Below are 25,381 nucleotides of genomic sequence, written 5' to 3' on the forward strand. Positions count from 1 at the left end.
GGGTTCGTATGACTCTAAAGGAAGCTCAGCGCACTTGATAAATTGTTAACAACATAAATAGCTTAAGAGTCAGAATCTTAATGTTGTTGTCTTTGTTTTTTTTTTACGATGTAGCTTCAAAAAATACATTGATTTCTCAATTTCTTTCAAATCATTATTAAGCGTTGTTAAACCCAAATTAAAAAAAATTAAATCAAACTTTCTTTGTCTTTTGTGCCAGCATTGTTGAGATTTTAAAAATAAGCAATACAACGTCTGCAACGTTCTCATATCTTATAGAATGAACAATCAAATATATCGACACGGCTAATTCAGAGTAGGTTTGGAGAGAACTCAATAGTGTACCTATTGTGAGTTACAAACTGGGGAACTTGAATTTTCTGAACAGTAAAAGCCGGCCAATAAAAGACCCTCAAAGCCTTTGTGGCTAAAATTATTACCCATTATTTTATAAGCTGTTTCGAGTCCTCTGGCTTTAGATTAACCCCTTAATTTTGAAAACAATCTAGAAAGGAATCAATATAAAACAATTCCTAGCGTTGCCTCCCCAAAATGCTTTCACATTTCTTGTAAACCTGGTATGCAACCTGTCTTACCACTAGTTCCTCCCTTGAGGTCCTTGCAAGAGTTATTAAAAGCAATTTTTAAGAAAGTAACCTATGACTGTGTGCACACGGAGTGTTTGTTGTGTTTTATATTTGTTCCATCAGTAATGGCAGATGGAGAAAGATTTGGTAGCTCCAGTTTCTCCCGTCAGTACGTCAAAGTATACTTTGATAAGATGCTGAACCCCAAACTGCCCCTGTTCCAGTGATAGGTAAAAGCATTTTTAATTTGAATGCTGATTTGTCTATTTCAAGTCTCACCCTGAAGTAGTGATACAAAAAAGGGGACTTAAAAAAATCTTCCTGTGAATACTTATGTACGGAGGCTGCAGTTGATCTGTATTGAGCCTTTACATGTTTTCCTGTGGCTTAAGGGGTAACGTTCACTAAGTATGGAGACAGCATTCTATCTGAAGGGGAACAGATCCAGTGGTAGTGGTTCAGAAATGCAAGAATTGCAGCATTTCTGTGTGTCTGCGTGGCAGTCAAGTGATAGAAACATCACGCCATTCACTCAAGGTCTCCCGCACCCACTAGGAGCTCCCACCGGTTATCGCTTTGCTCCCTCTTCCACGGTGAACGACTTACTGCAGCATTCACAGCAGCTGTGTGCACCGCTGCTGCCTGTCGTCGCTTCTGTTGCCTCCCACGGAAGAGCTGAAAAAGACAACTCTTTGTGCCTCGAGTGCCAAGTGAATCTAGTTTCATTTTCAGTGACCTTACACACATGTTTGTGTTTCAACAACTCCACACAGTGTTTGCTATTCTCCAATGTGCGCTGCATGATGAGAAGTATTGGGTCACACCTCTTGGTGTTTTCAGGCCCATTTCCACAGTGTATAAAGTGAACGCCAAGCCATGCGGTTTGTCTTTACAAATATTTGTGAAAGAATGGGTCGTTTTAAAGAGGTCACCGAATTCGAGCCATGGATGGGGTGGATCAAGTGATATATCTCAGTCACAAAGTAGGAGACCACATAATGTTACAGAGCTGAGGTGCATAGTGTCCCAAACCTCCTCTGGCATTAACATCAGCACAAAAACCGTACGCCAAGAGCTTGGTAGTATGCGTTTCAATGGCCAGTCAACTCCTGTACAGTAGGTGTGATGTGGCCCAGGATTTTTGTCTCTTAGTGTCACAGTGTTTCAGTTTCATATCTAATGTGAACAGAGTCAAAACAAAAAGACAAAACAGTTTTAAGACGTGCAAATGAGGATCACATTTCAATAGACTGACCCAGAAGGTCAGCTTCTGAGGGAAAAAAACAACCACTTTAACTAGATGCACAAAAAAGACCCTGTTTTATAAGACTGCTATCTAAGGAGACCAAAGGTGGAACTTAAAGAAAATAAACAGTTACACAATCATTTTCACTCCAACATCTCAGTAGCACCAGTAGCATTTTTGATCAGCAACATTTCTTGAGAGACGTTTTGATTTGTTTGTGTATTCATCGCGCACTCTGGCGGGATTGGCGTAAATTGTTAGGCAGGGGCAACTTCCATTCACTCAGAAGCCATTAATGTGTAAACTAATATTTAGAGCTACAGGTGTGTTTTGCTTTCCTACCCTATCATGAATGACTGTTCACTTATTCTGATTGACTCTCAAGCGTTCCCGCTGGGTAATCAAGCATTCTTAACATCCGTAAACACTTTGAATATTCCAGAGGATGATGGGAAGGAAAAGGACGGGGAGGAAAGCTCTAGCCAATCTTATGTAATGGCTATGTTAAAAATTTATTTTTGATTGGCTAATGGACAAAAAAATATAAGTCATATGATGGGGAAACATCAGATATCGCTTTGGCTCTTGCTCACTTCTTTAAATAATCTCTGGTAGTATTCTTTAAACTGAAAACAAAACAGAAATCCATCACCAAAGTGACAGTTGGCATTTTGTGTGTCCATCTTAATCAAGGAGAAGATGCAATCACAAACACAAAATAACTTGTTTTCCTTTTCTTGTGCCCGCAAGGACTCATCTGACTTTGTAAAGAACTGTGCTACAGCATGCACAAACCTTTCTGATGCTCAGAGGACAACACAACAGCGCTTATGTATTTGACTCTTTAGCACAATTGCTGTGTGAATAAGAGATCTGCTGGGATTTTCCTCATCCTCTTTAATTCTGTTCCCTCCCCTATCTGCCCTGGTACAGACACCTCGTTCAAGGTATAAGCAGTCTCAGTCTCACACACACCACAGGCAGGCACGTGCACGGATGCAGAGGCGCAAGCACGTACGCACACAGCCGCGACGCAGCTCCTTGATAAGTGAATCAACAGATGGACAGCAGTATTGTGGGTAAGTGCTGCTGGGTAAGTGGTGCAATCTCCCACAATGAATGGGAGCCAGTAGGAGTTCCAGCTCTCGTCGAGGCCCACTTTTCTCTGCACTCCCTCTTAATTTGGCCCGGTACTGACACAGAACCTATCCTACGGGACCAGATCTGGCAGCCTCTTTCTCTCTGCTCAGCTGTCCTCTTCTTATTAGGTTGAGCTTGAGCAAGCCTAAGTTTCAATAACATGTATGTCCATGCAATCCCTTCTCGCTCTGCTCACACTGGTCTTTTTTGCTCTCATCTTCTTCCACGGTTTGTCCCCTCACAGAAGTGCAAAGCTCTGTGTTGCGTTGATCCCATGAGGGTAGGTTCTGCTAAAAACTGATATACTGCTTTTTTGGGGGGAGACATGCACCAGTTACGCACACTGCAACAGATCTGCCAGCATCCTCAAACTCCACCCCTTAGATATAATTCACAGTGAACTCTTCTGCTTCAAGAGCTCCACACTCTTTTCCTCAGTCTCTCCGTACTGTCCACCTCCGGAGTCATGTTGCGTTCCAGATACCTCAGAAGTCTGATGTCGGAACAGGATTTGTTTTGGCCTTTAGCATGGTGGAGCCATTATTACTAACAGTACGGGCCAACTAAAGATGGCACCTTAAGGCTTAGAGGTGTCCACAGTGTGTCCTCTCTCCATCCCATCACTACCAGCTGCTCACTACAGTTTTTCCTTCCTACTTTTACCAAGTGGATCCTTATAGGGGTCATTGTTGGGCATTTTCTCTGTACTATTGTGGGGTCTTTATCTTACAATAAAGCGCCTTGAGGTGACTGTTGTTGTGATTTAGCACTGTGTAAATAAAATTGAATTGTTCATGTAGCATAGCCTGAAGATGAGCTGCAACCCCTTAAAGGATGATTCTGGAAAAGAAACATCATCTCATCAAAAAATTATCCCTTTTTCCCCCAATTTTTACAATCTGCTGTGAGAAAATAGCAACGAGCAACTTGCTTTTTAACTCGGTGCAGAAGGATGAAAAAACAAAGTCGTGTTTGCTCTTATCATCAACAGCAGGGAACTCACAAAAGGGATGAGTAAGTGTTTTTTTTTTCTTAAATCAAGGCACCGGCTTTTGTGCGATATTGTAACTTTCTTTTTGTTTTACATTTCATTGTTGAAAGCGGAACCAATTTCCTACATCGCTACTTTGCCAATAACTTTAATTAATTTAATTTGAATGCATTTTTTAATAATACTAATATTTTAAGAGTGAATAACAAGACAGTGGAGCAGCAGAGCACATACAGCACATTGGGATTTTTGTTTGCAGCAGCCAGAGAGCAATCAGTAGAAACACCGATCAAGCTGGTTCTTTGCAGTGAAAGGGAAATTCATTTGGACAAACTTGTGGGAATCTCTTGCTGTCTCAACACAAAGAACTTGTTGCATCAGTATTTCTTAACCTTCTAGTATCAAGATGCCCCTCGTGTGTGATTCTGAAGAGACAAACTCAAATCCGAGTAGTGTCATACACCTCTCCATACGGCACTTCTCTCCACGTCCTTCACTGTCTAACTCCGCTCTCTTGTCCTCCGTCCTCGCCACCTTATTTGACCTCTTCTTTTGTTGCCTGTGTTTTTTCTTTCGCCCCAGCCATCTGGTCATCCCCCAAAGCACACATCTTCTTCAAGCATGGCAGGAGCTCTTTCCACCTGAGCGCCTCCCTCTTTCCACACTCGAATTGTTCCCTCCCCATATTATTGCCCCCAGCCCATCAGTGGACCGAAGATTGGTGTTGGGGAAAGAAAAAAAAAAAAAACATGGTACAGTCAGGGGACAGGGCTACTGTGGAGAAATGTCCTGCCCTCAGCTTTATGTCTCTGTAATTAAATAAACGTGATAGAAATGTTTTGCTCCGCTTGGAAATAAGCGGCCTGTCTCCAACTCTGAAGAAATAACACATCAGATAATAAGATTCAGTGGTTCTGTGTCACCTTGAGTTTCAATAATACTAATTTACTCAAGAGTCCTCAGACAGCTGTGTGCATGTAGAGTCATTATAGGAGCTTGTATGAGGACTGTGTGGTAAACAAGACTACATAGATAACTCCCTCTCATCTGCTCCCTCTCTTTTCTTCATTCTCCAATCTCATTTGCCCCTCTTTTTTCATTTTTTTCTTCCTCTGCAGCTAACTGTGCCTCCACCCCCCACCCCGTCACCCACCCACTCCCCCTTCCTGCTGCAGGGAACCATGCATCCCATCTCCAGTTCACTGGTCAAACACACACAGTGTGCCGCCCTCATTCCCTTCCATAATCAGGACAGTCGCTAGTGCTACAGGGATGTTACATTTCTGATGCATCACTTGAGATGCCTGGCCTGGAATGCTCGTTCAGAGGGATATGTGGTGTCCTGTAGGCACGCACGGCTAATTCATAAAAAAGAAAAAAGGAAAAAAAACAACCTTTTTTCTCTTTTGTGGCCCACAAGCCAGGGTCTTGCACTGCCTTGGGACGGTGTGCGGTGCAGAGGGTTGCAGCAAAGGGTAAATGTCATTGCTGATTGTATCGTTTTAGCTGTTTTCCATTTTTCCACATTCTCACTTTCTCTCTTTGGCTTCGTTCTTTCTTCTCTCAGCCAGTTGTCCTCCATTTCCTGCCTGTGTCTGGATCTCCTTCTGCCTCTGGTCCCCCCACTCGCACCCCCCACTGTCGCCTGCCTACATCAGGACCAGTCAGTCCTGCTCTGAAAAAGGGATGCTGTCACAGGGAGATAGCTTGTAAGTGCCCTGGGGAATTGCATCGAGTCTTGTCATATAGAGATGTGAAGTGCCTCAAACCGTTAACACAAATGGTAGAGCCGGATTCAAGAACTACTCAACTGCAGTGGTGCTGCGAAACATTAAAAGGAAGCTGTTACTAGTCCTGCTGAATCAACGTCTCCAATCTATTTAGACTTCACATGATCTGCTGGGCTAAATGACACCAGTGCACACACTGAAAAAAAGAAAGTATGCGGTATAAACACTCACACGCTTCAATACAGCTGTAGTGGGTATTCGAACAGGGCTATATTTTTTACATTACTGATATGTGACTCGTAATGATGTCAAACAATCATGCTGCTGTTTAACAAGGCTCTGTACTGTGTGGTCGAGAGCTGAGTCCTGTGAAAACACAAGCTAAAGAAAATGGCAATACGACTACAGGAAAACAGTAAAAAAACAACAACATGATAATAACACAGAAAACACCAGAGAATACAGAATCAATCAGTATACCTCAGTGATACCGTGCCTTTATAACTTCGGTAAAAGTACCGAAGGAGTTTCTGGCTGCTGAGAAGTGATTCTATGCATAAAGGTATGATCCTTTTGCACAAAACTGTGGTAGTAATTTGCATATTTTTTAAATGTATATGCAATTTGCAGGGGAGGGGGAAAAAAGGACTTCGAGGCGTTATAAAAGATAGCATGCTGACATTAAGTCAGCATGCTTGCTAATTCTCAAGGATACGCTGAATGTAAAGAGGAACGCTGGGAATCCCCTTTGCTAAATATACCTCCTCTGCCGTGTAGGAAGCAGCTATACATGTGTCCTGAAGCATGTATGTGAGTGTTAGTCTGGTGGAGTGCATGATGGATGATACAGGGATGAAGATCCCAGCCTACGGATACTTTTTCACCCTTACCCTTGAGCCCACCCACCTAGAGATCTGTCTTGAAGACAAGCAAACACACACACATATACATGAAAATCAGTATGGAAAGTATTTTCCTTCACCTTGGTAAAAGACATAATAAATAATGTAAATATACATATTTTTAGTATAATAAATATATATAACAAACTTGAACAAATAACTCCAAAACCACCAATGAACAGTTTCTCTCATGTGGTGCAACAGAGGGCTTTTGAAAAGCACACTAGCTGTTTCATATTGTAAGCATGTGTTACATCATGGTGCTCTTTATTATGTCTGAATAAATGAGTATAAGGTCCCAGTACTGGCCTCTCTGGGTGCAATTCTAGTTTGTATGTTTTGTTCTTTTTTCGTGACATTTGGTTTATTGCTAGTAATGATTTTTGGTGTCTACCACCTGTGAACATGCTAGTCGGTATAACTGGGAAAAATACCTTTCGCTAAAAGAACTTCAGAGATTGTCAATAGAAAATTGTACTTAGTAGTCAGTATAATCTTTTAATAATATAAGTTTGCATATGGTAGTGATAGGATGTGCGATCCTTAATAGTCTGCAAAGGCTTTGTGTGCATTCCAGAGTGCTCTGGCATTCACACCCACATCCTGGGAGCATGGGAGAGGTCGTACCTTGTCTTATTGTTTTATGGTAGGATAAACGTAGCTATGTCAAGTTTTAGTCTAAGTGCTTAGATGAACTGTTGGACTTCCAGACCAGCAGGTTTAGGGAAGTCGGTTATGGGGTCACACACTGACTCCATACCTACACCCACACACACACACACACATATACACATCCACATTCCAATGTAAGGAACAAACACCCACTGATGTATAAAATAAAGACCAGGGTAGTCTCAGAGCTGCGGGTCCCTGAGCCCTCACTCTTGTACGAGAGCTCTGGTGGCTGCCCTTGCTAGCAAGTGAACCTGTGTGTTTCTCCTCTCTGATTCTCAGCTGAAGAAGTGTTTTAGAATACATCTCTTGACAGAGATGTTTATCGTACAGCTCTCAGTTAACAAAATGGTCTCAACGTAACTGATCTCACAGTTTTCAGTTTCAGTTTTCAGTTTTATTTGTCATATGCAAGTTAGCACAGGGTCAACATTGCAATGAAATGTGTTTGACGAGCAGCAGTCACTCAGCAGCATGATACAGTAGAAGAAAATATAATAAAATATAATAAAATAATAAAAAAAATAGAAAAATAGTAAGGAGCAAAATATTAAAGAGACATGGTAAAAGAGAAAAGATGACTAAATATATATGTATCTATAAATATAAATATATGTACACTAGTGATTAAATAAGAAAATATGACGGGAGGGCAGATGGGATATTGCACAGGAATGAGCAGCAGAAAATTACAGTATTGCACTTTTAAATATAAATATCAATAACAATAAAGTGGAGTGACCAGTGCAGATTAAACAGAGTACTTGTGAAGCTGCAGGTAGCTTCTGAGTGCGTCCTGTGGACTGTGTTGTGTGTGTTTAAGTGTTGTGGTTGAGGTGTCGTATGGCTTGGTGGTAAAAACTGTTTTTAAGTCTTGTAGTCCGAGCAGACAGACTCCTATAACGTCTGCCAGAGTCACAGTGCCATTTATGCTACAGGCTGCCATTATTGTTTTGAAAACTGTTTTGAACACTGTCATCACCATATCCCACGGCTTCATCTGAACAAATATTGTTCGGCCAAAGATGCATTATGATAAATTAATTTGAGAGTGATAGGGAGTACTACTGACAATAACTTGTCTCCTGTCTCCCTGTGCTTTCTTTCTTCTTTTCTTGCCACACGACGGCAGACGGCAGCTCCTCTCTGAGCCTGGTTCCACTAGAGGTTCCTTCATGTTAAAAGTGGGTTTTTCCTTCCCACCATGACAAAGTGCTTGTGCTTTGTAAATTGAATTGAAATGAACTGAGATTGAGCTCACATTACAATAAAATGCTGTTCTCAAGCAATCATATTAAACTGTCCAACTGATGCTCCCTGTCGCATTCTTGTGTTGTGTCTCCTGTATAATTATACACAGCGTTTAAGCAACTGTCACAAACTGACTCTGTGTGTTCATGCACTGTTCTGTAAACGGCATTTAAAGATTCATATATCACACTTTCGTCACGTTAAGCTGAACCGAAGTGCGTCGTAAGGCAAATTCCTGACAGAAAATGGCTGTGTGCGTTTTATTGTATCTATAAAGTGTACACCACTGCAAACTGTAAAAACCCTGTGGATTTCCTATTTGTATGACACCTTAATAACAGCCACACACAAAAAGGCAACTGTCCAGTAACCTTAATGTTCAAATAAGCATTTATATCTATCAAAGTGATGTCTGACTGGCTGCCTGCAATCTTGGTTGTGCAACTTCTTAGCAAAGAACGTTTGTATTGTATTACAGCGTTCTCACAGAAGGATGATATCTGACCTAAAAAACAGTAGGTCCGAACAAGACACAGCCAGCTGTTCGGTGTTGTTATCTCAGACACAGGATTAAAATATCAGGAAATGTATCTCAGTTCATTTACATGACTGTTTCAAATATTGGCTAATTTATCTAATTAAATAAAAGTAGTTAAATACGAAAGTGATGGCTTTGATTTCAAGCATTTTTAAATAGGAAAACTAATACTAAAAAATAATAATGTACTAGTACTAATATTAAAAAATAGGACTCTGTGACAACTATATGAAACAGATTATGTTAATATGGTGTTACTGCAACAACCATGCTAAAAAAAAAATCACTCATACATTTAAAATATGAATGATTAATTCTTATTTACTCAAAGTGGTGCTTATCATTTGGGCACAGATAAAGCAGGTATCGGGTTTTCTCCCTGTCAAATAATGTTTTAAAAAGAACTGAGCCAACGTCATTTCTAAGTCGAGCTCAGGTCCCGTTTATGGTCTGCATCAGAAGCCTTTGTGCCTTCGTTAATAACACCTGACACATTAAAGCTTCAACTGCTGCGACTCAGAATGAAACAGTGAGCTGTGAAACTGACCAGGGGACCGGAGTCACTCAGGTTAAATCCGGAGTCCACGCACGTAGCATCACTAAGGTTCATTAACTATTGCTATATTTCCTTGTTTTTCTCTGCAGCCTTTCACCCATCAGCTCCCTCTCCTCTCCACCTGCCATCTTGGTGATATAGTCCTGTACTTGTGAGCATGGCCGGTGAACAAACCTCAAGGGACTCAATGACTCTCAACTCCATCTCCTTCTGACAGATATTTTCTGGTCCTACCATCATGCTTTTCTTTGAACACAGAACAACACACTGGGCTGAGAAGCACCGTGCGGGTCAAACAGACATACACTGCGTACACAGAGGACCTGGCCTGCGCATGCGGTGATGTCTTTATTATTGTGGCGATGCCATCTGCTCATTGTGATGCAGAGTATGGGAGCAGGAGGTTGCACGAGAGTGCTGTTCTTATGTTTAATGCGCTGGACATTTCTAAAGTTCAGATAACATTGTAGTGGCGGAGCTGGACGATTGGACAAGTTGCCGAGCATCTCTGGGAAAATCAGTTTGATAGCACTCAAGCGATACATGCAGAAATCTCACTTTGCCTGGCCCTGTCCACTGCATGTCATTTCCTTGACACATGCAATTAAGGACTATCTGTGGAAGCAGATAACAGAACTAAACCCTTGGCCCTCGCTTCACCTTGACAGCCATGCTCTGAGATAATGGCCCATTACATTGAACAAATAACAATCCCCTCTCTCTCAGGCTTGTGTAGTCTACCATTTGCTGCAATGCAGAGGCAAGAGGAGTGCTACAGGACTTGTCTTATCCTTTCAAAGATGATCGTTCCTTTCACCTTCAGAAGGATGTCACCGCTGTACAGAGCGAGGACAGCTGCTAAACGCTGACCCTTTTGAGGCTGCCGGTGTGCATTTTTAAGGAGGATTCAGCCAAGTGTGAAACATGTAAGGCTTATGATATTCTGTAATTGGATTTCCCAGAAAGCTGGTGACAAAGTCCCTCACATACCACTAATCCTCCCAATCAGCACTGCGGGACTAAAGCATGCCCTTCCTCGCAAATGAATATGGAGGAAGAGAATGGTGGATGATCGTAGAAGAAGACTGGTGTGGACTGCACTACAGGGATGGAGAGCCGCCAAAGGTGTGCCAGCACTTGACTTTCAACAAGAATGCTGGGGTTTGATTTACATGTGGGACCCTTTTAGAAACTTAAGTAGCTACACGGTGAAATAAACCCGTCCACAACAGTAAACATGCTGGAAAATGTATATCTCCAGACTAGCGGCTGCTAGAATTTGCTTAATTTTGACACTACTGGTTGTAATAAGCTTCTCACACAATCGACCTATAGGGTCATTCTTTGTGGGAGAGCAGTCTCTGATAAAATGGGCAGATTGGCTCTGCTGAATTGCAGGAAACAGCTCACCTAAGGACTGCCTTTAAGAAAAGAAGACATAAGAAAAAACCTCTTAGCTCCATCAAAGAGATTAAAGGAATGGGATAAGAAGATGCCTCTAAATTATTCGACTTGACTACAGGAGAGCTGGGCTTGCCTGAGTAAAGATTTGTGGTGATATTTCAGGTATAGAGTGCTGCACCCAACTGACTTGTTTTGAATTCTATTCACCACAGCGGGAAAAATACCTGGCAGCCGCAAACCTCTCCTGTTCCTGCTATCATTTGGATGGATTGTTAAAAAAACAAAAGAAAAATAAGAGTAAACTTCGTGGATATCTGGCAGGCACACATAGTTTTCCATCAGTGTCAAAATGCTCCCTTTCCCCCCTCTGACCTCACGTATACCCCAGTTCCGTCTGTGCCTCACAAACCAGTGTGTGTTTGTCATTTTCTCTTTTCCTCATCTGCAAGACTGAACAGCAAGAAGTCTTGAAAGTCTCATGCTGCTGTTAGAGTGAACACCGTCTGATTTTAATGTTTCTGACTGGTTGTTTCCATCCTTTAGGGGGATTTCGGATGCCTGTTTTTCGTGTACAGTCAGAGTTATATGCACCTGCAAAGCCAAGAGTGTGCTGCCTAGGGAAACTGAGACGGGATGACTATCTGCCAATCTCACGAGGTCTGCTTACCGTGCATGTAAACTAAGCCTTTGCCCCTGGTGACACTAATCAAATTTCATATTGCAATCCATATCCTATGACGGCGGAACAATCCAAGTCGAGCCATGAAGGATTTCCATTGTGAAGCTTGATTACAGAGTACAGAGAATTTTAAAACAGCACCTCTCTGAGCCCATTCTCCCCGAGCCTTTTGTCTTTCAGTGAAGAATAATAGAATAAGTCAATGAGGACAGGAGATGGGACCAGTTGTTTAGCCTTGAAGGCATCACTTAAAGACTTCCCTCTCCTTTTCAGCCTTGGTGCCGGCATAGTTAAGTATGTAGAGTCCAACACCACTTTTCATCTTATTAGTGCCCTTCCTGAGATGGTGCTCCGTCCCTGAATGATAAAGCTAGGGGGAAGTAGGGGAGAGGCTGAAATGGAAAACGGAGAGCTATGTAAGGGAATAAGTTGTAATCCCCTTATATTCTGGGGCCTCGGCATGCACACTTTTCTAAAAACCAATTTCCCCACAAATACAAATAAAGATTTTTGGTAAGTGGCTTCACTTGAGATCCACTTCGTATAGCGGGCAAGAAGGTTCTCTTTTCTCATTTGATGAAAAGACCTCCTATTTTTTATTCTCAGTGGACTCGTCATTGTCTGGATGTGCTGGGCACACATACCAATTAAAAGACTTAATAGCAGTCTGATATATTGCCTGATATAGTCGCCATGCTACAATGTAATCAAGTCATAATAAGCCACAGGTATTAAAATATCTCTTTTTATCCCGACAAAGACACTCTGTAATAGATTCATTTTATGAGACTAAGAGACTGGAGAAAGCAAAATACTATCCGCTATATTTTTTGAGACATAGATAAATGGATAAGGCTTATATAGGGCTGTGTACAAACCCCGCAAACAGGCCAACTTCCAGAAAATAAATAAACACTCAATGGTTTGCTAATCTCTTAAATCTTATATTTAACTGAAAATACCACAAATTAGTTATTTTGAGTTCTTCTCAAATTGGATGACAACAGGTGTCCATGCCTGTCACCCAGTGAAAACATCTGGGACATCATTAAAACAAATATTACAACAAACGCAGCCTCGAGCAGCCGAGCATTTGAAATCGTATATCAAGCAAGAATGTAAAAAGACTATTGTTATTACTGTTACTATTAGCTTATTTTGTCCCTTCTTTTATTTGATCACTGGCTGAATATAGTTATACAGCAGTTCTTTCCACATTATACACACTACACGTCTTCTTATATCTCTACTATCCCCTTATTCCAATGATTGTTGGAACATGGTGGATAGTAGATTGATTTCCAGTTTGTGTTGTTCTTATATGTATCTTGTCCATGTCCTGGATATGTCAATATCAATAGCTTATTTGTTAATAAAATTATAATAATTATTATAATAATAGAGGGATGTTGCAGAAATGGTAAATATAAAAACATCCAGTGGTTTGCTAATCACCTAAACCCTGTATTTAATTGAAAATACCACAAAGTGAGAATTTCTTCTTTCTAGCTGTCCAGACATGTCACCCAATGACAAGATCTGAGGCTTCATGAAACAAATAGCATAACAAATCAGATCTTGTGCAGTTAAGTGGTTGAAATCATATATCAAGCAAGATAAAACTACAGCAGTCGATCGATGGTGTTGTGATGCAACGCAATTATAAACACGTGCCTGCATAAAGGTTTTATTGTTTCGGTGCTCAAACCGGTGGACCAATAAACCATCTGCTGTGAGAGCGCTCAGGATGCCACGAGCCACAGCTTGTGCTGGCTTTTACTCACACGGAGATCTTAGGATGGTTCAGTAATACTCCGAATGAACAGTCTGAAGCTGGTGAATGAACTCCCTGCATAGATTTAAAAAAAAGGAAAAACCTGCAGTGCCAAACAACACTGTGCGTCAGACCTAAAGCTCTAACTCGGCCTAACAGTGATGTTCCTCAGCATTAAGTTTGGGTCAGTTTGAAGCAGAAATGACGCTTGCTCTCAATGCATGTTTGGATTCCATCATGAAATCAAATGGAAGCAGTTCAAGAAAGATAATCAGAGGACAGTGTGAAACTAGCAGGAATGCTGAAAGCGCTGCAGTGCTGCCTGAGGAGATTACCTTGAAGGGATACAAGTCAAATTCAAGTCAGGCTTTTTTCTCAGATCACTTTTCGGTCATACCTCCAAAAAGCTGGTTGCACCTTTTTACTGAGATGCTGAGAACCCATTTACTTTTTTGCAATAGCAGCTTTGCAAACAAAGGACAGCCTTGATAGCTGTTTTTGCATGTTGCTCATTTCTGCTTTCTCTCGGTTTTGTTGGCACTTGACTGACTGGCCCAGTGGACCAACTTTTAGCAATGCGGCTGAGCTCCAAGATATCAGCATTCACAAAATTATTCTAGGTATAGCTAATGTCACAGGTGGCTTGAAACTACAACTAAAAACTCTTTATCATTCTTTTAAATACACAATGATTGATACCACAATTTTCTGACCTAAATTTCATAATAACATTTTATTAAATTCAGAATTTGAGTCCCCATTGCAGGATTTGGTTAACCCCTCGTGCAACAAGAGGCTTCATTAATCCTAAATATTTCATTCACTTACATGGTGTCCTAGGGCTAAAAAGCTTTACTCAGAGACAAACCGCAGAAATTGGGAGTGAAATGTTCACTGACTTTTCACAAACTTTGGCCACATGAGAGCAATTTCCAAACTTAAGCTTCTTTACGCATAAAAGACCCAAAGTCTATCCCCTTACAGCTTAGTGATGGTGCATGTACAGTAGCAGCACTAGCAGCACTACAATGGGCAGAAGGAAAATAGAATGAACAAAGTCCTGAGAAGAAAGCAAAGGCGCATAAAGCGAGCCTGATGAGAAATGCGCGCCCTTGACACACTGGAGAAATACATGTTATTCAGTCTTACTCTCCATTTCCAGCAGAAATAGAAAGGTGCTATTCGGCATCCACCCTTTAAACATATTGTACATTCCTTTACACAAAGTTAATTTCAAAAGTCCTACTTTTGGCTCCTCTTCAAATCGCCGCCATCGCAGTTCTGCTAGAAAGCGGGTGCGGCTCATCCGCAGAGATGTATAAAATCTCACATATCAGCTGACAGCATATTCCAAACACTCAACTTCAGCGTACAAGTGGGAGCTTCTGTGTCAGCGATTGAGAATCCAGTTCACACCACTTGCATGTGCACAACCCAGCGTGCGCTAACACCGTTGCTGGTCACTTCATCTTTCCATCTACTGTGCCTCTCTCGTCCACTGTTCCCTTCTTTCACAAACATGGCTAATCCACTGAACTCGTTCATGTCCTTTTTCCATCACATTCTAACACTGTCAGGGCTGCAAAGGGCACCGGCTTCTGTGAGAAGCTTTCCATTCAGGCCTCTGGAATAGATTCACTCCAAACGGCCTTTTCATTCTGCAGCTGCGATGGATTAGCTCTGTCATGGGTCCAGATGAAGTTTGCTTCCCTGATCTGCAGGCCACACTGCGCCACATAAAGCCACACAACCAGGATTTTTTTTTTATGGAGGGAGGGGGTGGGGTTGAAAAATAGCAATTAAGGAATGGCACTGACGGCTACCGAATAGTTGATGGTAGAATGATAGAACACTTCAATATTTCACAGCACAGTTATGCATGGACACACTAACATGGACAGCGGCCTGGGAGCTACCGCCCACAGGTTTTACGTATCCATGTGTGAAATGGCAAGAGCCACACAACAGCACTCTCCGAATTAACTGTTGGAGAGAGAAAGAGAGGAGGGTCATGGTTGAAAGAGCACATCATGTTCACTTAATTCTCACTCATGGGTATAGTGAGCTCTAAGGATGGGAGAATACCAGTAGGAAATATGTAAAGCACAACCACACCGCCGTGCTGCTTTTAAACATTTTTGCCTGATGCGCGTTTTCCCAACACAAGATGGAGAAAATGATGGACAGCCACCTTCATCAGCACCAATCTCTGCTTTATAGTTACCCAGGACAGATTCAAAGAATCGTACCCACGCTTGTTTTGTTATTCATTCTTCTCCTCACAGCGCTTGTGTAGATTTAAACACTCTGAAATAAATCGGTGCTTTTTTTGTAATGGTGGCAGCATTCGATCCAACTAAAGCGATCACAGCCATGCAGATTTTGCTCCTCATCTCCTGCCAGAAGATCTTCTTGTTTGATTGTCATTAGCACTTCCATCACACCAGCTGACCCCCCCCCACTCTCTCTCTCTCTCTGACACTGCTAGGGGTTTTGTTCTGCAACTGTTGCCGTAATTGGCTGTAAATCTGCAAAGGTGTTGGTCTGCATTATGTCGTTGACTGTGTAAGATGTGTTTAATATTAACCACATTCACGGCACAGTGAGTGTTACTCGCATTTTTTTCTCTTTTTTCTACCACTGCAAGGAATATGCTAATAATTTTATTTCCTTCTCCTCCTCCTCTCCTTCAGCATGTATGAGTGCTCATCCACTAGTTTCACAAGGTTATGATGCTTCAGTGGCCCAGCGACTGTGAACTGTCACAAGCAATCAGTTATGATGGAGCCCTTGTTTCTGCACAGACATGCCGCTTTGGCAGGGCTCTGCTAGCGACTGCCTCTTTTGAAACAGGCCAGAAACGTGCGGATCAATCTGCTCAGTCGGCAGACGGAGAGCTGGAAGCCCCATCGCACTGTGATCCAATATTTACTCATTGGGAGAGTACATCGTGACACTCCCTGTTGGTGTTTTGAATTCAACACAACAGTGACGTCCTCCTCATTTTAGATTGTCTTTAGCACACACATACACAAATAAAACTGAGTGCAACACACATGCAGAGGAACGTCAAAACAAGCTGATGGTTTAAACCAAGTGTTTTGGTATGTTTAGACAGCACCAACGGTGTCAATGAACGAGGTTCTTGAGGTTCTTGAAAGATCATAAAAGCATTTTAGTCAAACGCTGTCTGACCTTGGTTAGGACAATGCAGTCCGCAGCTCCTTCTGAAGAAGACCAGAGAGTTCTCTTTCTTTCCCTTAAGACTCGGTGAAGCCAAACCAATGCAGAAACTTCCAATGAAGCACGATGCGGATGTGCTATTCCAGCTCAAGCAGGGGGATTACTGATCCAGTGATTACGGGTATTGTCAGGGAGTCTAGTGAATAGCCAATAGCTAGCTGAGTGTGACTGCAATAGCTGCAAGAACATAACTGTAATGGGCTTTGTGGAAGAGATTAAATATATATTAAGACATGGAGATAGAAATGAGAAAGACAGAGAGGGAGAATAAAAGTTTCAAAAAAAAGAAAAATGCTGACTACAGTGTTACAGATCTTTACAAGTGACAAGGTTTGAAAATGCGCCTCCTTTTCTTTTCTTTAATCTACTCCTCCCTTGGCTTTTCACATCTGCTCCATGCAGGTAAATGACATTTTGAAATGAAATATAATCTCTGCCACAAACAACATTGCCCACTCTCCTCGAGAAGTTTTGCTCACTGAGCTAACAAAATGGAAAACAGCCGTCACACGGAGCTAGACTGCTGGCACACACATCCCCGATGCACCTGATATAAGCCGTTTGTAAAAAAAAAAAGAAAAAAAAAGAAAAGAAAGAGAAAAAACAACAGCAACAACAAAAAAACTGTAGCTTTCTCCCTGTTGGTTTTGACTTAAAATGCACAGCATTTAGACGCCATTCCTCGTCGGGAACAGTGTTTCCTTCACAGCAGCGAATTTGTTTAATGGACCACTAAGATTTTGCGTGTCTCCTCCTGTGTGGTTCCTGCAGTGTTTATTGCCGTCTTTTATGTGGTCAGCCAGCTCCTCTTGTTCATCAGAGGGCAGCGTTGATATCATCTTCAATAAAGGAACGCAGACTTGGCCTGTCGTTGTTGACTTATAGTTCAGAAACTACACCATTATTTGAGTTGTGGTGAACTGATGTGTGAAGCAGAGATGGGCCTGTCTTGCTGGTTTTTTCAAAGCCCACAATCACTGACTCACTCACAATATAAAAGCATCAGTTATCACATTAAAACAATGGAAATTCTAATCATTCTGTTTGGCTATCTTAGCAAATGCCATCTGCTGACAATGATATCTTCAGTGTGCCATGACATTTCATCTATAACCATTTCCCCCTTATCACTTACAATTTATGATATTTGCCCAAGAAAACTGAGCAGATACATAAAGGAAATCAATAGACAATTCAAAGACACCAACACTCGCCAGATGGTCTGAGTACTTTGAAAAAAAAAAACCCCATAAAGACTGATGACTGTCAGAAGCTGGAGAAATCTTTAAAAGCAGCAACACAAATGTTTGATGCAATCATAGGATATGCTGATTTCAAAAATCAAAAAACTCTTTCCTTACACTGACTTATAGTTTTCGTACTTCACAGCTGCTGAAAGTGGCCAAATGCCCGGCGTTTGTGAAAGATAAATGGAGATTTGAAGCCACCGCGGTGGCAAGGGAGGAAATCTGTTGTTTTAACAAACAACATCTGCCAGCTACATTGATTCCAAGACAAATAACACCCCGACAGCAGCACTTCTCCTCAGGTTGGGTTTAAGAAGATCTTTTGAAATTCTGATTAAAAATTCATTCTGTTGAAACTGCCTTGGAGTGTGTTCTGTGTTTTTGTATTTTGAATCTCATTACTGTTTCAGCTATGCGCCCGACTTAATAAAATACAGCGAAGGGCATCTAATGACCAGCAAATTAGGTCAAAATAATGTTCCTTTCGGAGATTTGGCCTTTGGAATTTTTCCAGCTCTTTTTTTTGTGTTGGCTTTACCAGGAAGCCTCATATGACTGTGGCAAACAGTAGCAGTGGCTGAAATCATGCCAGGAGTATTTCAAGAAAACGGCAAGAAATTCAGGATAACTCATTAGAATTGTATCAGCAGTAACATTAAGCATGAGATGCAGTGTGCTGCTAAACTAGCAGTTATTTCTGTAGCACTTGTGTTAACAATTACTTATGATTCCAAAGTAGCTCTTAAAAGACAATAATGATAATAACACATTAAAAAATGTTACAAATTGTGACCTAATTGGACACAGTCGCCATCAACAAGGATTGGTCAGCCAGCTCCTCTTGTTCATCAGAGGGCAGTGTTGATATCATCTTCAATAAAGGAGCGCAGGATTGGTAAATAATTTAAGCCCCATATGGGATTCAAAGTGGCATCAAGACAACAAATTTCAGGTTTCTCTATCACTTCATCTTAGTTACCAAATGTATTTTGCTAATCGAGTTGACGAGAGCTTGTTATGTTAATGGCGATATGAGTGGTGTTTTTCTGTTTTCATCCACTCACTTGACCCCTGTTCACAATCGAAACGAGATCACGAGCTCGTAGCTAAATTATGCGAGTGCACTGCTGACTCAAGATGCAGCACAGAACTGAACTGAACACTGCAGCCATCAATGTTCCAGTTGTCCAGTTGTTTGAGTCAGTCTCACACAAATAGCTGACATAACTATCGGATCAGAGCATCCCTAACTCGATAACTTGTCATCTATCTTTAAACTCAGGTTTTTTTTTTTTTGCTTAAATTTACATTTTAAGTGTGTTATTTGAAAACAGGGCTGTCAGTCACCCTCTTCTGCTGACATCCTGCTCCCCTCCCAGAGGCTTTGCAGCTCTCCAAGCATGTAACCTCATCCGTGGCCATTTCTGTAGCACTCATTTGACTTAGGCCCATATCAAGCCATCCAAACAGGCCTCTGAGACAGCCCCGGCCTGCTGGCCTCAAATTCACATCACTGTAGCGTGGCTTATGTTAGCCTCAGAGGATTTTGCACAGTCACTGTGCTTATGAAATACATGTTTTAGCTAAATTTGGGGGATTATTTTTATTTTTGCAAAACGTCGTAGTCTGCATATATAATAAAACTATGTCTTTTCTCAAATTCTCTTCTTTTGCACCAAAATCATGGAGCAAGCCCACCATATTTTGACCCTGACCTTTATTTTTGATGAATGATGAAGTGTGTCAAGAGGCATTCGGCACAAAACACTAAAATTTACCCAGAAACAAATATTAAGGTCCAGACCAGACTTGTAGTGTTTAAGGGTGTTTGCACGTCTCTACATACATGCATACACAAACGTGTATAAGCACATGGCTCGTACATCCACAAACAAACCCCCATCTGTGCTTTCAACACAGCTGGACTATGATGGCATGTCCTGGTACAACCTCCCCCCTCCATAGCCTAAAGAGCTCTCCCTCTCTCTGCCTTGGTTATACACTCACACACACACAAACACACTTAGCAACCTTAAAAAACATCCTTACTTATATTCTTTTTTCCTCTTGCTTTTTCTCACTGCAGTCTTTTGTCTCTATCCCTCCTCCCCCCCTCAGCTTCCCTCTCCCTCTTTCAGCTGCCATGTTTCCCTCGTCACACCTTTCAAACGGAGTTACAGCCTGCGAGAACAAGAACCGTGGCACCTCTACAATCACCTGAGGAGCTTCTCTCGGCCATACCCTGTCTCTCTCAGACCAAGCACTGCAAAAAAACATGTCTCCCTGTCGCTTTGTTTACCGTCCATTCACACCACCAACACCACCTCCACAACAAACCCCCAAAAGCTAAAGTATATGAAAAGATTTAGTAAGGGCTCTTTCAGTGTGTGCTCCGCAACATATGTCATTTGTCACATGTGCTCGGTCACAGAGCAGGCCGCTGGTGTAAAGAGACCGTTGGTGTTTCTCAGCAACATGTGCAGATGTAAAGGTTAAAGGTAAAGGTTAGTAAAGATGATTTTTCGAATGAAGTGTCTAGACAAATATTAGGCATTGCTTTCTGGAGTACTCATGATGGTGCTCATCAGTGATGCTGATATTCCCACCTCGGTGTAAATACAAGCATCTGCTGGAGTTTTTCCTCGCGGCCATTAAATTAAATGTGCCTTAATAGGCTTCTCGCACGTTCCGATGCTTACAGTATTCCCACGTACGATCGCCAGAGATTGTCTTGCATTACATCCAATCTAACACCAAGTCAGAGTGCAACACATACACAATGTGCAACATGCAGAGCTGTGTTGAAGATATTTGTTAGATATTTATAGCAAACGTGCTTTTCCTGAAATCTCAAACTATCCCTTTCCTCTCGCCTTCTTTCTCTTTACAGTGACACTGTGCACCTTGCAGGTACTCTCTTGTCCTTCTTCCTATTCTTGTAACTAGAAAAAAAGACAAATGCAGTCAAAATGTCCAGTTTTACCAGTGTTCTTTTCCACACTCTCGGAGTGAAACGGTTTTATCTGTGGCTGACAATGGCGGGAGAAGGTGGGTGAACGGTGGCGCCAGAAAAGCATCTGCTACAAGGTTTAAGGAGCTGCAGGATTCAATAAAAGAAGGGTAGGACCATGTAAAAAAAGGCTGGCAGAGGGGACACACACCATTAGCTTAATGACAGAATGAGGAATGAGGAATAGCGAGATGAGATTCAAAAGCCAACCAGTGCAAAATTTGCCTTTAACAGGAATCAAGGCGAGTAATCTAATAAGTAGCGTGGCAAGGAGAGGCAGAGAGGGCTTGATGTTTTTCCCCCCTCCGCCTCAGGTAAAGGAAGAAGAAGAAGGGTAAACAGCAGAGAAAAGGATAGTGGTGCCATTAAGTTGGCTAGCCGTGACCATCAGGAGCATTAATGCTGTCTGCTGTGCTTTCTTCAAACTGGTACCCTTTGCTTTGAACTACTCCTGCCTTCTTTGTGGGTATTCCTGACTCCTAGCTTCCATGGCTATTATGGATCCCTCCACTGGTAATTACACATTTCGCAATTTCTGATGTCACTTCAAAGCAACAACAGTCTTGCCACGAAAGCACACACCGAGTCGCTGAAGTACAAAGCAAAGCCTCGAGGATTATTGAAGCCACGCATTGTTTTTTTCTTTTCTTTTCTGATGGCCACTAATTCAATTAACAGCACATGCTAACAGCTTCAAACCAGCTTGAAAGAAATGGTTCCGAAACAAGAGCAGGCTTTCTTGGATTTCTGTGCTTGGTTTCTGAAAGGCTCAGCAGCTAAACTGAAGTTTAATTTGAATTTGTGCACGCCTTCTAGTTGCTCTCCCAGTATTGCATTATGTGTTAAAGGATGCGCAGCAAATGAGGGGGTGTGATCTTTATGATGAGTCAGAGTGGAGAGCTTTGGCACTGGCTGTCCCAGACCAAAGAGGGAACGCTCACTAAAGCAATATCAAATGTGAAACTGCAGAGAAAAACAAAAAGAAGCCAGATCTCATCTTAATCAAAGCACTGGAGCTTGTTTCAAAACACTCCCTGAACCCTACTTTTGTAAAACCGCGTCTGTTCATAGAGTAGATGTGTGCTGCTGCTGACAAAGGTCTGAGTCATTCACATGGGGCTATTGATGACAAAGGAGAATCTGAATGTCCACTAAATAATTGTGACAGCTTGCAGAACAAACAGCAGTGCTGACAAAAGTAAAACCCAGAGCACAAGAGCTCCACAATCACTAGAGGCAAAATCTCTTAGGCCTAGAAGTCAGCAGATAAGTGATATTTAATAACCGTCATCTCTACTTTGTTCAGTACATCGGTAGAGACAATCGGAGGTGCTTGTGGACTGTTGTGAGCTCACCATGAGCTGTCTGCGGTTTGCGAGCTCAGCTTGACAAGAGACTCAGGGCACTCGCTCGACAAAGGCATCAGATCGTGCATTGATTTTGCAATTAAGAAGACTTTTTGTGTGTTAAGCACGCAACTTTTTTTTTTTAATATGATGTAGCAGGTAAGCACTCTGCCAGAGAACGAGTTATCAAACATGCATTTTAAAGCACCACACTGTGACATTGATGATTGCCCATCTTTTTGTTTGCATCATGAAAGGTTTAGAGTTTTCTCATCTGAAGTTTAAGGCAGGGTTGAGACAGTGCTCTTGATGGAGACGCAGAGACACGGCAGCAGGAAATGGGGTCACGTCTCCCACAGGATCCCCTTCCTTTTGCTAAAACTCTGTCTGCCCCCAAATTTAATTAGATTCTGATATCAAGCCTTCCTCTCCTATGCTTCCCTTCCTCTTCAACACGCGTGAAATTGCATGGCACTATCTATTATTTATTCACTCTCATTTGCTTATTGTTTCTTATGGATGCCTTTGTTAAGGCACTTGCAGCTCTGCTGCCTGTGATAGGATGCTCTGCTTCATCTCCCTCACTGCTCAGACCCACCTCCTCTGCAGGTCTGAGCCCAACTCATTTGCTGGCGTTGGTTGGGGAGCTATGGATTTTTTTCCCCTTTCACCCAATGACAGCACGGTGAGGTGCTATGAGGGCTGAGTGCTAATGAGCTGACTCTGCAATGCTGGGGGAGATGCACTGTAACACAGGGGGGAGTCAGAGGACGGAGCAGGCGGAGGCGCTCTGGCACAGGGAGAGTCAGAGGGGCCGTTATGAGCGTGCCACAGAGGGGTTACAGGGACACAACCTCACCATCCAGACAGAGCTGCGTGCCCACAAAGTCAGCCATTCAGCCTAAACTGAACTCCTCCTCTGAAATGACATAACAAAATGGCTCTCCGGAGCCTGTTTCTTCCAGTTTTGTTCGTGTTGAATCTGTGTTTCTGCTTATTTCAAGAAACTGCAGCTAAAAGGATTACAAAAACAGGTTATTTACTACATCAGCAACTAAGCAAAGTTACACCAGTTGCACAAGAGAAGTCTGATAACCAAATAATAAGACAAAACATCATTTGTGTGATGAAATTAAAGGCATTCACACTACTTGCTATAACAAAGACGCTGAAAATCTATAAACTCCATGAAATTGGACTACAGATGTGAACTCCTCCAGGGCTGAGCCCCTGGTTTGTGCAACTGGCAGCATGTTTACTGCATGTTGCCAAGGGAACTTCTTTTACAATGTGGGATTCATACCAGCTCAAGTAAAACTCATGCAGGAGTGCCATAAATGTACTAACACTGCGTGCTCCCTAACTGTAGCCGATGTCGTTAAAAATGTGAAAGACACATTTAAATGTTGGAGAAATTTCTAGAAAATTCAGGATATATTGAAAGAAAAAAACATGATTTTATTAGAACAAAGATTTGTGCGAGAAAACGTCCTAATTTTATTCCCCGCTGTGACTTTAAGAATCACAGTGAAGTGAGAAGAACTTGTCTTGTTTCCTCCTGCAGATGCTGTAACATCTATAAGCTCGTGAATAATCGCGGTCACTTTTCGAGCACAGAAACACATTAAAAAAAGAAAAAAAGCAGACTTACAGGCATGGGTGACCGAGAAGCTGTTGGACGACTCGAGGTTGTCGACATTGTAGTTGAGGTGGAAAGGCTTTTCCGTGGTGTTCTGGTTGGTGTTGTAGAGTTGGACAGCGAACCTGAACGCGCTGTGCTCCTGCACCGTGGAACGCATGAACAGTCCCCCTGGAAGAGATGAAAACCCGAGATCAGGCAAAGCGCTCACACACGACCGCCAGCTCTGACCGGCATTTTAAGGAGTGAGGGAGAACTCCGTGTAGTGATTTAAAACACGCAGCTGTTATTTAAAAGAATACGAATTTTTATGTTTATTTTTTTTTAACCCGCGCGCTTCTCTGTAACTCTTCGGACAACGCAGATGAACCGCCAGTGTCACGTATATCTTATGTTTAATAAAAACCCTAAAGATGACAGTGACACAGTCAGTGGTGGCTTTAATGTATTTTTTTTTAAAATTCAGTGGATTTCAGCCTGCAACATATGAGAAATCAAGTTGGTCTCTTATCATTGCGCAGAGCTCCGCGCGCCGTATCCTCTTTAAAACGCAATCTTGCAGTTCAAATGTCCGTTAAAAACAAAAATCACAAATCTGCAGCCGTGTAACAACAAAACACTTACCGATATTTATCTGATTGGGAAATCCAGCGAATGAGCGGTCAAAGAGCCACAGTAGAAAGAAAACCACGCGCTGTGCCATTTTCTCCGACCTGTCTGTTCAACTCCTTAAAAGGCTCTGCCTAAGAAAATTCATATGTTCTGGATTGAAAGCCGGGCGCAAAAGAAAATCCAGCGGATAGATGATGGTCGCTCACAGTGCACCAATTCATTCATTGAGGTGCTGCCCAGCTGCAGAGCATTTTTTTGCAACTAAAGAAAGAGAGGGGGAACCGAGTGAGCAAGAAGGATAGAGAGGGAGAGAGGGAGGAGGGGTGGGGGTGGTGGGGGAAAGAAGGAGCTGATCTGGACTCCGATTGGATCCGCCAATGTTGGTCAAACTTGATCTGATGTTAAATTTAAAAAAAAAAAAAAAACCTCAGCCCGCAAGCGACGACAAGTTATAAGAGCAGCACTTGCGATATTAGCCTGCTGTGGGATGAATCAATTAAAGGAGAAAAAATAAAATAATAATAAAAAGAAAAACACTGCAATCTCAGGTGGCCGATGATTCCGTACAGCCCGGCCGCTTCCAGCTGTGGTAGTTGCTGCATTTCAAGGCTCGATGAAGACGCTGGATTTGCACCATATGATTCAACCGGCGGGTTTTTTCTGTTTCCACGTTTGTGGCATATCTAAAAAGTTTGTGTGCAAGAAATTCCGCTATCACTGTATCTATCCACTGTCGAGAAAACAACACTTTGAAGGCTACGTGTGATAAATACTTGTAGGACACCCAGAGCGCCCTGGGTACGCAGAGCCAACA

General features: G+C 42.1%; 1 protein-coding gene across 7 annotated transcripts in view; it reads right to left on the reverse strand.

Moving 5' to 3' along the window:
* The window catches only part of LOC308408256 (glutamate receptor 3), a 108,494-nt gene extending 83,660 nt beyond the window's left edge, over nucleotides 1-24,834 (reverse strand). For all 7 annotated transcript variants that reach the window (XR_013973773.1, XR_013973774.1, XR_013973775.1 and 4 more), the window contains exons 1-2: nucleotides 24,580-24,834; nucleotides 23,968-24,126 (exon numbers count right to left, since the gene is read on the reverse strand). Coding sequence is in view for 4 of the 7 variants with exons in the window: in XM_080900431.1 (XP_080756557.1) it covers nucleotides 23,968-24,126; nucleotides 24,580-24,658 (238 nt within the window). In the remaining 3 variants the exon portion in view is untranslated. The remainder of the gene's footprint in view (nucleotides 1-23,967; nucleotides 24,127-24,579) is intronic.
* Between the last annotated feature and the right edge of the window lie 547 nt (nucleotides 24,835-25,381).

The sequence above is a fragment of the Rhamphochromis sp. 'chilingali' genome (assembly GCF_963969265.1).
Source record: "Rhamphochromis sp. 'chilingali' genome assembly, chromosome: 13".
NCBI lineage: Eukaryota > Metazoa > Chordata > Actinopteri > Cichliformes > Cichlidae > Rhamphochromis > Rhamphochromis sp. 'chilingali'.